This window comes from Bufo bufo, chromosome 9 (genome assembly GCF_905171765.1).
Source record: "Bufo bufo chromosome 9, aBufBuf1.1, whole genome shotgun sequence".
Taxonomy (NCBI): Eukaryota; Metazoa; Chordata; class Amphibia; order Anura; family Bufonidae; genus Bufo; species Bufo bufo.
This window is the reverse complement of record NC_053397.1, coordinates 9,594,048-9,608,097: the sequence shown is the minus strand read 5'-3', so window position 1 is coordinate 9,608,097 and position 14,050 is coordinate 9,594,048. Positions and strand designations below refer to the sequence as shown.

Below are 14,050 nucleotides of genomic sequence, written 5' to 3'. Positions count from 1 at the left end.
CTGGTGTCCATGTTTAGAGTAGATTTCATTGTCACAAACCCATCACAAGACATCAGCCGCTCAAACTCCCTCCTGTTCTGATTGTTACAATATATCAGTACATGTACAATGTATCAGTACATGTATAATGTATCAGTACAGGTACAATGTATCAGTGGTGGGGCGATGTATCAGTACAGGTATAATGTATCAGTACAGGTACAATGTATCAGTGGTGGGGCGATGTATCAGTGCAGGTAACGATGTATCAGTACATGTATAATGTATCAGTGCAGGTACAATGGTGGGGCGATGTATCAGTACATGTACAGGTCCTTCTCAAAAAATTAGCATATTGTGATAAAGTTCATTATTTTCTGTAATGTACTGATAAACATTAGACTTTCATATATTTTAGATTCATTACACACAACTGAAGTAGTTCAAGCCTTTTCTTGTTTTAATATTGATGATTTTGGCATACAGCTCATGAAAACCCAAAATTCCTATCTCAAAAAATTAGCATATTTCATCCGACCAATAAAAGAAAAGTGTTTTCAATACAAAAAAAGTCAACCTTCAAATAATTAAGTTCAGTTCTGCCCTCAATACTTGGTGGGGAATCCTTTTGCAGAAATGACTGCTTCAATGCGGCAATGTGGCATGGAGGCAATCAGCCTGTGGCACTGCTGAGGTGTTATGGGGGCCCAGGATGCTTCGATAGCGGCCTTAAGCTCATCCAGAGTGTTGGGTCTTGCGTCTCTCAACTTTCTCTTCCCAATATCCCACAGATTCTCTATGGGGTTCAGGTCAGGAGAGTTGGCAGGCCAATTGAGCACAGTAATACCATGGTCAGTAAACCATTTACCAGTGGTTTTGGCACTGTGAGCAGGTGCCAGGTCGTGCTGAGAAAGGAAATCTTCATCTCCATAAAGCTTTTCAGCAGATGGAAGCATGAAGTGCTCCAAAATCTCCTGATAGCTAGCTGCATTGACCCTGCCCTTGATAAAACACAGTGGACCAACACCAGCAGCTGACATGGCACCCCAGACCATCACTGACTGTGGGTACTTGACACTGGACTTCAGGCATTTTGGCATTTCCCTCTCCCCAGTCTTCCTCCAGACTCTGGCACCTTGATTTCCGGATGACATGCAAAATTTGCTTTCATCCGAAAAAAGTACTTTGGACCACTGAGCGACAGTCCAGTGCTGCTTCTCTGTAGCCCAGGTCAGGCGCTTCTGCCGCTGTTTCTGGTTCAAAAGTGGCTTGACCTGGGGAATGCGGCACCTGTAGCCCATTTCCTGCACACGCCTGTACACGGTGGCTCTGGATGTTTCTACTCCAGACTCAGTCCACTGCTTCCGCAGGTCCCCCAAGGTCTGGAATCGGTCCTTCTCCACAATCTTCCTCAGGGTCCGGTCACCTCTTCTCATTGTGCAGCGTTTTCTGCCACACTTTTTCCTTCCCACAGACTTCCCACTGAGGTGCCTTGATACAGCACTCTGGGAACAGCCTATTCGTTCAGAAATTTCTTTCTGTGTCTTACCCTCTTGCTTGAGGGTGTCAATGATGGCCTTCTGGACAGCAGTCAGGTCGGCAGTCTTACCCATGATTGCGGTTTTGAGTAATGAACCAGGCTGGGAGTTTTTAAAAGCCTCAGGAATCTTTTGCAGGTGTTTAGAGTTAATTAGTTGATTCAGATGATTAGGTTAATAGCTCGTTTAGAGAACCTTTTCATGATATGCTAATTTTTTGAGATAGGAATTTGGGGTTTTCATGAGCTGTATGCCAAAATCATCAATATTAAAACAAGAAAAGGCTTGAACTACTTCAGTTGTGTGTAATGAATCTAAAATATATGAAAGTCTAATGTTTATCAGTACATTACAGAAAATAATGAACTTTATCACAATATGCTAATTTTTTGAGAAGGACCTGTATAATGTATCAGTACAGGTACAATGTATCGGTGGTGGGGCGATGTATCAGTACAGGTATAATGTATCAGTTTAACAACCAGGCTGTGAGAATTATGAGTTCTTCTCAGGTTTTCAGCCTCTAGAAGTAAATAACAATCTTCCCATCACTGACAACAAGCAGAGATCTTAAAAATCTGGACAAACTGAAATCACTTTTTATCGGTATTGCCCTTTAAATTTTATATATTTTTTTTGCACTTATTGATCATCAGAACTGTGAATTTTTTATTTATTTTTTTGCTGCTAATTTTCAAAGCCACTTGTCATTCCCCGGCTCTCATTACACGGGTGACCCGGTGTTTTTGCACTGACATTTCAAGCACTGGAGATAAATTTGATTCATTAATATTCCTATTAGCCCGATGCCCCGTGCAGAACAACACCGCGCACAACGCTTCCTCCTTCAAGGTTTTCCCATGAACGTCGCCCCCCCCCCCCATCCCCCAACCGGCTGCCTCTCAATTTAGTCACCTTTTTAGCATTGTAAATGACAGGCGTATTTTTCCCTTAAAACAAATCGTCTGTTGCGTTCGGCAAAGCAGATGCTTCATATTAGACGATGAAACACTGACATTAAATGTGTCTGTTCTAATTCTGCTCAGATTCATTAGCATGACAGTGGCGGATAATTAGAGAGAGGGGGACGCCCCCCCCCCCCATCAGACGGGGAACAGCTCTCCCTGTTACCGTACCTGTCCTCATCACCGCAGGGCACCCGCATGTTGGCCAGGGATACCATTCACACAGCCAATCAGGAGCCTGCGGCAATCAACACAGCTGACATGACTCTTATGGTGTGAACCACAAATCCCAGCATGACTCGCCAACTTATCATTTGGACCAAATCTGGGATTCCGGTGCACAAACGTTGGACACTTCTGCATTTTTAAATAAAAATGTGCAACTTTTTAAAATTATTCCACCGCTCTCCTCACTTGTTAGGCCTCATGCACACGACCGTTGTGTGTCCGCAAATTGTGGATCCGCAAAACACGGATTGCGCCCATGTGCATTCCGCAATTTGCGGAATGGCGTGGACAGCCGGTAATATAACTGCCTATTCTTGTCCGCAAAACGGACAAGAATAGGACGGGTTATATTTTTTTTGTGGACCACGGAACGGAGCAACAGATGCGGACAACACATGGAGTGCTGTCCGCATCTTTTGCGGCCCCATTGAAGTGAACGGGTCCGCATTCGAGCCGCAAAAACTGCGGACCAAAACAACGGCCGTGTGCATGAGGCCTTAAAAAAAGCGAGCAGGGACCCTCGGTCTCACAAATTTTCCGTAATTTACTCCAGCTCATAAGTGGCGTAGATTTCATTTTCCGGTACACAGACTGGCAAGAGAGAAATCTAATTTAATAAGCGACCTACGCCTTTAAATACATTTGGCGCATCTCCACTCCAGCGCACATGGGGGGGAGTTTATTGGGAAAGTAATAGTCTCCATTGGTGTACTCTGCATCAAATTTATGAAAGATTAGCATGGTGGCTCAGTGGTCAGTGGTGGCTCAGTGGTTAGTGGTGGCTCAGTGGTTAGTTGTGGCTCAGTGGTTAGTGGTGGCTCAGTGGTTAGTGGTGGCTCAGTGGTTAGTGGTGGCTCAGTGGTTAGCGGTGGCTCAGTGGTCAGCGGTGGCTCAGTGGTCAGTGGTGGCTCAGTGGTTAGTGGTGGCTCAGTGGTCAGTGGTGGCTCAGTGGTTAGTGGTGGCTCAGTGGTCAGTGGTGGCTCAGTGGTGGCTCAGTGGTTAGTGGTGGCTCAGTGGTTAGCGGTGGCTCAGTGGTTAGCGGTGGCTCAGTGGTTAGCGGTGGCTCAGTGGTTCGTGGTGGCTCAGTGGTTAGTGGTGGCTCAGTGGTTAGTGGTGGCTCAGTGGTTCATGGTGGCTCAGTGGTTAGTGGTGGCTCAGTGGTTCATGGTGGCTCAGTGGTTCGTGGTGGCTCAGTGGTTCGTGGTGGCTCAGTGGTCAGTGGTGGCTCAGTAGTTAGCGGTGGCTCAGTGGTTAGCGGTGGCTCAGTGGTCAGTGGTGGCTCAGTGGTTTGTGGTGGCTCAGTGGTTCGTGGTGGCTCAGTGGTCAGTGGTGGCTCAGTAGTTAGCGGTGGCTCAGTGGTCAGTGGTGGCTCAGTGGTTAGCGGTGGCTCAGTGGTTAGCGGTGGCTCAGTGGTTAGTGGTGGCTCAGTGGTTCGTGGTGGCTCAGTGGTTCGTGGTGGCCCAGTGGTTAGCACTGGTGCCTTGCAGCACTGGGGTCCTAGGTCCAAACCCGACCAAGGACAACATCTGCATGGAGTTTGTATGTTCTCCCCGTGTTTGTGAGGAATTCCTCCGGGTTCTCCGGTTTCCTCCCACACTCCAAAGACATTCTGATAGGGACCTTAGATTGTGAGCCCCATGGGAGACAGAGTGCTGCTAATGTCTGTACTGCGCTGCGGAATATGTCAGCGATATATAGGTGCGTAAAATAAATAAAAAGTGGTTTGATAAATAGTGGACATCTTTAAACCTAAACCATTTGTCCAGCAGTTTTTTTTACGCCACCTTCCCTCTCCTGACAGAAGCTACATTTTTTTGCAACTTAAAAAAATAAATTCAATGATAAATCTGGAGTGGAGCTAATTACCATAGCAAGCCACTCCCACTTTTCCTAAGGTACAAGAGCATTGTAAAATGGCAAAAAGCAGCAAAGTTTGGCGCAAAATTAGATTTGCCCCGAAATATGCGACTTTTCAAAGCTGAGGAAATGGCATAGGCCTTTGATATACTCCCTTCCTAATTTAGGCTACATGCACACGAACATTGTTTGTTTTCGTGTCTGGATGACATACAGATGTCATCCGTTTTTTTTATGCGGATGCGCAATTTGCGTACTGCAAAACACATACGGCCGTGTGCATGTAGCCTTATTTTGTGTCTGGCTCCTTCTGTTTTTATGGTTTTTTCACATCATTTTTTGTGGCTTTTTTAGGCCCCTTTCACACGGGCGAGTTTTCTGCGCGGGTGCAAAGCGTGAGGTGAATGCATTGCACCCGCACTGAATCCGGACCCATTCATTTCTATGGGGCTGTGCACATGACCGGTGATTTTCACGCATCACTTGTGCGTTGCGTGAAAATCGCAGCATGCTCTATATTGTGCGTTTTTCACGCAACGCAGGCCCCATAGAAGTGAATGGGCTGCGCGAAAATCGCAAGCAAGTGCGGATGCGGTGCGATTTTAACGCATGGTTTCTAGGTGACGATCAGGATGGGGACCCGATCATTATTATTTTCCCTTATAACATGGTTATAAGGGAAAATAATAGCATTCTTAATACAGAATGCTTAGTAAATTAGGGATGGAGGGGTTAAAAAAAAAAATTAAAATTAAACTCACTTCATCCTCTTGTTCACGCTGCCTGACTCGTCTTCTTTCTTCTTCTTTGATGACCTGGGAGGAAAAGGAACTTTGGTGACGTCACTGCGCTCATCCCATGGTCCATCACATGGCCCATCACCATGGTGATGGACCATGTGATGAGCGCAGTGACGTCACCAAAGGTCCTTTTCCTCCCAGGTCATCAAAGAAAAAGAAAGAAGACGAGTCATCATGTGATGGACCATGTGATGAGCGCAGTGGCGTCACCAAAGGTCCTTTTCCTCCCAGGTCATCAAAGAAGAAGAAAGAAGACGAGTCACCATGTGATGGACCATGTGATGAGCGCAGTGACGTCACCAAAGGTCCTTTTCCTCCCAGGTCATCCAAGAAGAAGAAAAAAGACGAGCCAGGCTGTGCGAACAAGTTGATGAGGTGAGTTTTATTTTTTATTTTTTTAACCCCTCCATCCCTAATTTACTTAGCATTCTGTATTAAGAATGCTATTATTTTCCCTTATAACCATGTTATAAGGGGAGATAATACAGATCGGGTCCCCATCCCGATCGTCTCCTAGCAACCGTGCATGAAAATCGCACTGCATCCGCACTTGCTTGCGGATGCTTGCGATTTTCACGCAGCCCCATTCACTTCTATGGGACCTGCATTGCGTGAAAAATATAGAACATGTTGCGATTTTCATGCAACGCACAAGTGATGCGTGAAAATCACCGCTCGTTTTGCACAGCCCCATATAAGTGAATGGGCCTGGATTCAGTGCGGGTGCAATGCGTTCACCTCACGCATTGCACCCGCGCGGAATACTCGCTCGTGTGAAAGAGGCCTTAGAGTTTACTTTTTTACTAATTATTTAGAACAGGTGTTTTTTTTCAGGTGTCTTTCAACTCCCACAACAATTCCTGTGGGAATAATGCCCAAAAAATGCCACCTCCTGAGCATGCTGCATTTCGATAAGGGCTAAAAACGTGCAAAGGCAACACAAACAACACCTGCAAAAACTCTTTGCCTGCAGTGAATTTCATCATCGACTTGAAAAATTGCACCAAAATAAAACCAAACACATCAGAAATGTCAAAGACGCAAGAAAAACCAATGTGGAAAACCAGCCTTAGGGCTCATTCACATGACCGTATGAATGGGTCCGCATCCATTGCCCAATTTTGCGGAACAGGTGAGGACCCATTTATTTCAATGGGGCCACAAAAGATGCCGACAGCACACCGCGTGCTGTCCGTATCCGTTGCTCCGTTCCATGGCGCCGTTTTGCGGACAAGAATAGGCATTTCTATAATGGGTCGCCCATTCCGTTGTGCAATTTGTGGACTGCAAAACGCGGCGCGGTCGTGTGAATGAGCCCTTAGAAGGATGAATCAGCAGCATACACAGAAGATAGGGGCCCCTACAGAATGGGCCCCCATTATGATGCTGTGTTTTTCTGGGTCTATTTTCCCTTCCATTGATTTTAGACCCCAGTTCTTCTGGGGGTGGGAGCCCTGCACAGGTTCTCACCATAAAGGGAATGAGACTCATAAGACCTGGGCCCCTTCTCTTTATGGGCCCCTATAGAATCTGTATTTTAGAAATCATCTTTCCTGGTAACATTGCTCCTAATATGGTGCCATATGGTGTCTGCTGAAGTACCTATAGGTCTATAATATGGTACAGTAGGGACCCAATGTTCACGAAGCCTTAAAGAATCCTTTTAAAGAGCAAGATCAACCCTATTAAAACAGACTTATTACAGGGTAGGGTGAATCCTGCTGATTACAATGATACATGTCTTGTGAAAATCGGTTGCAGTGTTCCAGAGAAAAAATACTTTATTTTTTTTATGCAAGTGAGGGCTGCAGTGCACCAAGGGGCAGGGCCTATTGTCAGGGCACCTGAGCGTTCCAGTGCTGGCCCCGCCCCTTGGGGCACTGTAGCCCTCAACTGCACAGAGAATAAAAGTCGTTTTTTCTTGGGAATGCTGCAGCCGACTTTCACAAAACAGATATCCTTTTAATCAGCAGGATCAACCCTGCCAGACAGTATACCTGATTTATATGGTGACAGGTACACTTTAAGTGTCATTTACCACTGAGCCTCCTCTAGAAGTGTCTCACTCTCTTTGGTCAAGGTCATCGTCTCTCTGCGGTATTTTCCTCCATGTTACCCCCGTGCACTCAGTAGATTTTCATGGAAATCTGATATTTGAGACTCAGAGATGTGAACAAAAAAGAAACCTGATTAAGCTTTTTCCCTCTCAGAATATATAACAGAACGTCCTTGGGGCGGTGAGAGGAAGCGCTCGCCGCCTGCGCCCGGTGACACGCGGTTGCTGTGACCTCCCTCTCGTCCCTTTTGACTTTTGATATTTCCATCGTTCAGAGACACCCTCCTATTAGACAGTCAGAATTAATTATGAAAAAGAGGGGCGGAAGGTCCATGCCCCACGCTTAATCCGAGCGCCAGCCGAGCAACGGAAATAAGAGAAATTTCATCTGGCGGTCCAGACGTCGTCCTCATTGCTCTTGGACGTTTGTCACGGTCACCTCACACATTTTACAGCGCCCCGTGCTTTCAGACAGATTGCCTTCTCTATGCTGCTCTCCTAATGAAATGAACTTTGAATTCTGCTCCGAAGTAGAACAAGTCTCCATAGAAACCAACGTGCTGAAGCTCATTGTAGTTCCCTTAGATGTGGTCGCCTTTTGCCGTAGCTCAGCGCGCCCTTATTATGTGATAACCGCCAGCAAAGGCGAAGACCAGTCTGAGTCCTTACCTTCAATGGTAGCTCTCTTGGGCAGGATAGTAATAGCACCTTCTGCAACATCTTCAAGGTGACTTATTGGGACAAGCTTGGAGCCCCAGCTGTCCGACCCGACCCAGATGAAGTGCCCCACTTTATCAGCTCTCTTTACTGCCGCCAAGACCTGTCTGGGGGAGATGAACAAGCCATGTAACAGCCGTAATCATTCCAGAGACATGCATCAATAGGTTATGCCACGGAGGTCCGACTACCTCAACGAGTTATCAGCTCCTGTCAGACACATTTGGCTTCACTTTTTGGGTTGGCTCCTTGACCATAATGCTACATGTGATCATATGGTGTGTGAATAAGGCCTAAAAACTAACCTGGTCTCTCACAAGTGAGGTCAAAACTGATGGCAGTCAATGGAGCACTCTGCCCTAGGGAGAGTCCTGCAGCCCCTTTGGTCTGCCTGGACCAGCTGGATGACACTATGCTGCACCTGGAGGCACCTGGCATGCTGTGAGGGAGTAGCTGATCTAGCTTGTGCATGTTAAAGAGGCTTATAGGGAAACTACAAATGGGGCCGTAATGTTTTGGGGTATAACACGCATGGGGAGCCTCAGTCCGAAGTTTGCATTGGGATCCACATGGACCAGAAATGACCACTACCTGTTGGTCTAGTTGGCATCTGGAAGGTATAAATTATAAAAAGTCAACTGGAGCCCGTGGGTGACATGGTAGAGATTGGTGCTGGCCATAGCATCCGGACCCCCACTGATGAGAACATTTCTGCACTGATGACATCACTTGTCCAAGTTGTTTAAACCCCAAACCAGGGACATGAGAGGTAATCCTACAGCAAAACTTGGACTGGAGCATCGCCCCACCAGGACCATCTTCAATGAAGTTTAGTCTCTCCTGTGTCTTGTCCTGCCCTTTGTCTCTCAGTGACCTGCATCCAGTTGTCCTATTAATTGGAATTCACCTATGAGGAGCAATGGATGCCTGGACCCCATAATAGCGGCTAAGCCCCTCACCCCAGTAGTTACCCTCATGTCTCCACCAGTCATGGATATAGAAGAACTTTGTCTCCATGCAGAAGTCTCATCATCTGTCATTTCATGGCATGTATTTTATTATTAATGGACGCTCATGTTGTGTAGAATCTGTTTGGTCGTGTGTGGGGCGATCGTCCAGCTGCCAAATGTCAGGGAAGACGAGCGGATTAACCCCACTGACTGTCTCTTATCATAGCTGATGGGAGGGAGGCCCTCAACAAGTGCTGCTGCCTTCTCCAAGACCTGCACATTTGTTGCTTTTCAGCCATTTTACAAGCTGATTGTGACACTGAGAAGATACAAAGCGAATGCTCAATGTCAGCGCCGAAGATGAAAGCTACAGCGCGCCAAAGAGACAGCAAAACCAAATAGCTGCTAATTGCACCTGTCTGCAGATTACTAATGATCCTCCTGTTTTCAGCAGATGCAATTGATTTAATGATTCAGAAGGTTTCACGAGTGTCTGAAATGTCAGATATTAATATTCCTTAGAACATGACAGGATTCTGCACAAGATACATTGTATCCACTACAATTCCATCCAATCTGTCCATTACCTGATATCATTGTCATCCACAGCGAAGACGACCACAGCCCGCGCCTGAGGCGTCTCCAGCAGCTGCCTCACCAGCTTATCGTAATCGCCGGGCTTCCGGTCATTTGGTATTTTCAAAGACTGAGCGATACAAAGACCTCCTGAGAAAGAGGGAAGAAGACGAACCGTTATAACGTGTTATGGGGGGGGGGGAAATACTATATATTATATGTGATATCTTGTAGATTGTCAGCTCTTGTAGACAGGGTCATCCCCGCCTCTGTACTAGTCTGTTTATAGTATTTGTACTTTTATATTATATATGTGTCACCCCCTCGTCATGTACAGAACCACGGAATTAATGGCGTTTTCAGATCAATAGTAATAATAATAAAAATATACAGCAATCCAATCCAGAGTCAGTTATCATACTAGCTGAAGGACGCGGCTTCGCTCGGCTTGTCTCGTTAAGGCCGAATGCACACGGCCATGTTCCGCGGCCGAGAGCGGTCCGTGGTATGCCGGGCTGGATTCCTGTTCAGAGCAGGAGCGCACGGCGTCATTGGTTGCTATGACGCCGTGCGCTTCACGTCGCCGCTGCACTACAGTAATACACTATACGAGTGTATTACTGTACAGCAGCGGCGGCATGAAGCGCACGGTGTCATAGCAACCAATGACGCCGTGCGCTCCTGCTCTGAACAGGAATCCAGCCCGGCATACCACGGACCGCTCTCGGCCGCGGAACACGGCCATGTGCATTCGGCCTAAAAGATATCAACACTATTCACTATAACAGTGAAATCTACAGCACCCCACCCCCAAAACAGTGACCTCCACAGCCCCCAACCCTTAACACTGCCCCCCCCCCCACAGTGCCCTGTCCCTTAAATTGGACCTCCACAGCAGCCCACCCCCTTAACTTTGACCTTTACAGCAGCCTTCCCCTTTAAGGCCTCATGCACACGGCCGTTGTTTTGGTCCGCATCCGAGCCGCAGTTTTGGCGGCTCGGATGCGGACCCATTCGCTACAATGGGGCTGCAAAAGATGCGGACAGCACTCTGTGTGCTGTCCGCATCCGTTGCTCCGTTCCGTGGCCCCGCAAAAAAAATATAACCTGTCCTATTCTTGTCCACGTTAGGCAGTTATATTAAAGGCTGTCCGTGCCGTTCTGCAAATTGCGGAACGCACACGGACGCCATCCGTCTTTTGCGGATCCACGGTTTGCGAACCGCAAAAAACGGAATGGTCGTGTGCATGAGGCCTAACAGTGAGTTTCACAGCACACCACCCCCTTGACAGCGACCTCCACAGGGGTCCGCCCCCTTAACAGTGGCCTTTACTGTATCGGGGGCGTGTCCTTTTGAACAGCTCACTCTAAGACAGCAGCACTGTGCTGTCTGAGTGTGAGCTGCAGGGAGAAAGTCACCCGCCCTCCCACCCCTGCAGCTGACAGAAGTTGATTTTTTTACCTTCATTTTTTCAATCCCTGTCGACATGGGAGGGGGAGTGGCCTAACCAGATCAGGGGGGTTGGCTTAGCAGGACCTGGGAGCGGGGTTTTAAGTTCGTCTTTTGAGGGTGGACACATTGTGGCAGGGGGCGTGTCTGGGCTCCTTCCTGCAAGAGTGACGCCCCTCCAGGCACCTTACTGGCTCATTTGCATACCAAATAAACTGGATTTTCAGAGGATAAAAACATCTATTGCTGGAACAAAGGCACATCTAGAAATAAGGCACTAAGTGCTATTAGGCCACGGCTTTACTTCAATAGCGATTATCCTGGTGACAGATTTCCTTTAAAGCTCTCCTACAGCAGTGAAGAAAAATGGCTGGGTTGTTATGGAAACCTGGAGTAAAACTGTGTATGTGGAGGCTAAGGACCTGAGAGCTTCTATTGGCTGATAAGGGTCATGTGACCAGGCTTCTATTGGCTAATGCATTTTTTGGAAATATATCAGGAACGGTACGTCCTAGAGAGCTGAGACCCAGTCTAAAACCTTCCCTGACACCTGATGTACCTGTGTGCCAAATTTTGGGATTGTAAATGCGGCGGTGCGGATTCCTTTAGCGGACGTACACACACACACATACAGTCAGCTTTATATATTAGATAATAGTAGTTATATTCTTGTACATAGGAGAAGTATTATAGTAGTTATATTCTTGTACATAGGGGCAGTATTATAGTAGTTATATTCTTGTACATAGGAGCAGTATTATAGTAGTTATATTCTTGTATATAGGAGCAGTATTATAGTAGTTATATTCTTGTACATAGGAGGCAGTATTATAGTAGTTATATTCTTGTACCTAGGAGGAGTATTATAGTAGTTATATTCCTGTACATAGGAGGCAGTATTATAGTAGTTATATTCTTGTACATAGGGGCAGTATTATAGTAGTTATATTCTTGTACATAGGAGCAGTATTATAGTAGTTATATTCTTGTACATAGGAGGCAGTATTATAGTAGTTATATTCTTGTACATAGGAGGAGTATTATAGTAGTTATATTCTTGTACATAGGAGGCAGTATTATAGTAGTTATATTCTTGTACATATGAGCAGTATTATAGTAGTTATATTCCTATGCATAGGAGGAAGTATTATAGTAGTTATATTCTTGTACATAGGAGCAGTATTATAGTAGTTATATTCTTGTACATAGGAGCAGTATTATAGCAGTTATATTCTTGTACATAGGAGGCAGTATTATAGTAGTTATATTCTTGTACATAGGAGCAGTATTATAGTAGTTATATTCTTGTACATAGGAGGCAGTATTATAGTAGTTATATTCTTGTACATAGGAGCAGTATTATAGTAGTTATATTCTTGTACATAGGAGCAGTATTATAGTAGTTATATTCTTGTACATAGGAGCAGTATTATAGTAGTTATATTCTTGTACATAGGAGAAGTATTATAGTAGTTATATTCTTGTACATAGGAGCAGTATTATAGTAGTTATATTCTTGTACATAGGAGCAGTATTATAGTAGTTATATTCTTGTACATAGGAGGCAGTATTATAGTAGTTATATTCTTGTACCTAGGAGGAGTATTATAGTAGTTATATTCCTGTACATAGGAGGCAGTATTATAGTAGTTATATTCTTGTACATAGGGGCAGTATTATAGTAGTTATATTCTTGTACATAGGGGCAGTATTATAGTAGTTATATTCTTGTACATAGGAGGCAGTATTATAGTAGTTATATTCTTGTACCTAGGAGGAGTATTATAGTAGTTATATTCTTGTACATAGGAGGCAGTATTATAGTAGTTATATTCTTGTACATATGAGCAGTATTATAGTAGTTATATTCCTATGCATAGGAGGAAGTATTATAGTAGTTATATTCTTGTACATAGGAGCAGTATTATAGTAGTTATATTCTTGTACATAGGAGCAGTATTATAGTAGTTATATTCTTGTACATAGGAGCAGTATTATAGTAGTTATATTCTTGTACATAGGAGCAGTATTATAGTAGTTATATTCTTGTACATAGGAGCAGTATTATAGTAGTTATATTCTTGTACATAGGAGCAGTATTATAGTAGTTATATTCTTGTACATAGGAGCAGTATTATAGTAGTTATATTCTTGTACATAGGAGCAGTATTATAGTAGTTATATTCTTGTACATAGGAGGCAGTATTATAGTAGTTATATTCTTGTACATATGAGCAGTATTATAGTAGTTATATTCCTATGCATAGGAGGAAGTATTATAGTAGTTATATTCTTGTACATAGGAGCAGTATTATAGTAGTTATATTCTTGTACATAGGAGCAGTATTATAGTAGTTATATTCTTGTACATAGGAGCAGTATTATAGTAGTTATATTCTTGTACATAGGAGCAGTATTATAGTAGTTATATTCTTGTACATAGGAGCAGTATTATAGTAGTTATATTCTTGTACATAGGAGCAGTATTATAGTAGTTATATTCTTGTACATAGGAGCAGTATTATAGTAGTTATATTCTTGTACATAGGAGCAGTATTATAGTAGTTATATTCTTGTACATAGGAGCAGTATTATAGTAGTTATATTCTTGTACATAGGAGCAGTATTATAGTAGTTATATTCTTGTACATAGGAGGCAGTATTATAGTAGTTATATTCTTGTACATAGGAGGCAGTATTATAGTAGTTATATTCTTGTACATAGGAGCAGTATTATAGTAGTTATATTGTTGTACCAAGGAGCAGTATTATAGTAGTTATATTCTTGTACATAGGAGGCAGTATTATAGTAGTTATATTCTTGTTTATAGGAGGCAGTATTATAGTAGTTATATTCTTGTACATAGGAGCAGTATTATAGTAGTTATATTCTTGTACATAGGAGGCAGTATTATAGTAGTTATATTCTTGTAC

General features: G+C 44.3%; 1 protein-coding gene across 1 annotated transcript in view; it reads right to left on the bottom strand.

Moving 5' to 3' along the window:
* Positions 1-14,050, bottom strand: part of GRM7 (glutamate metabotropic receptor 7) — a 349,469-nt gene that overhangs the window by 158,614 nt on the left and 176,805 nt on the right. The window contains exons 3-4 of the mRNA XM_040408112.1: positions 9,678-9,816; positions 8,093-8,247 (exon numbers count right to left, since the gene is read on the bottom strand). Coding sequence (XP_040264046.1) covers positions 8,093-8,247; positions 9,678-9,816 — 294 coding nt within the window. The remainder of the gene's footprint in view (positions 1-8,092; positions 8,248-9,677; positions 9,817-14,050) is intronic.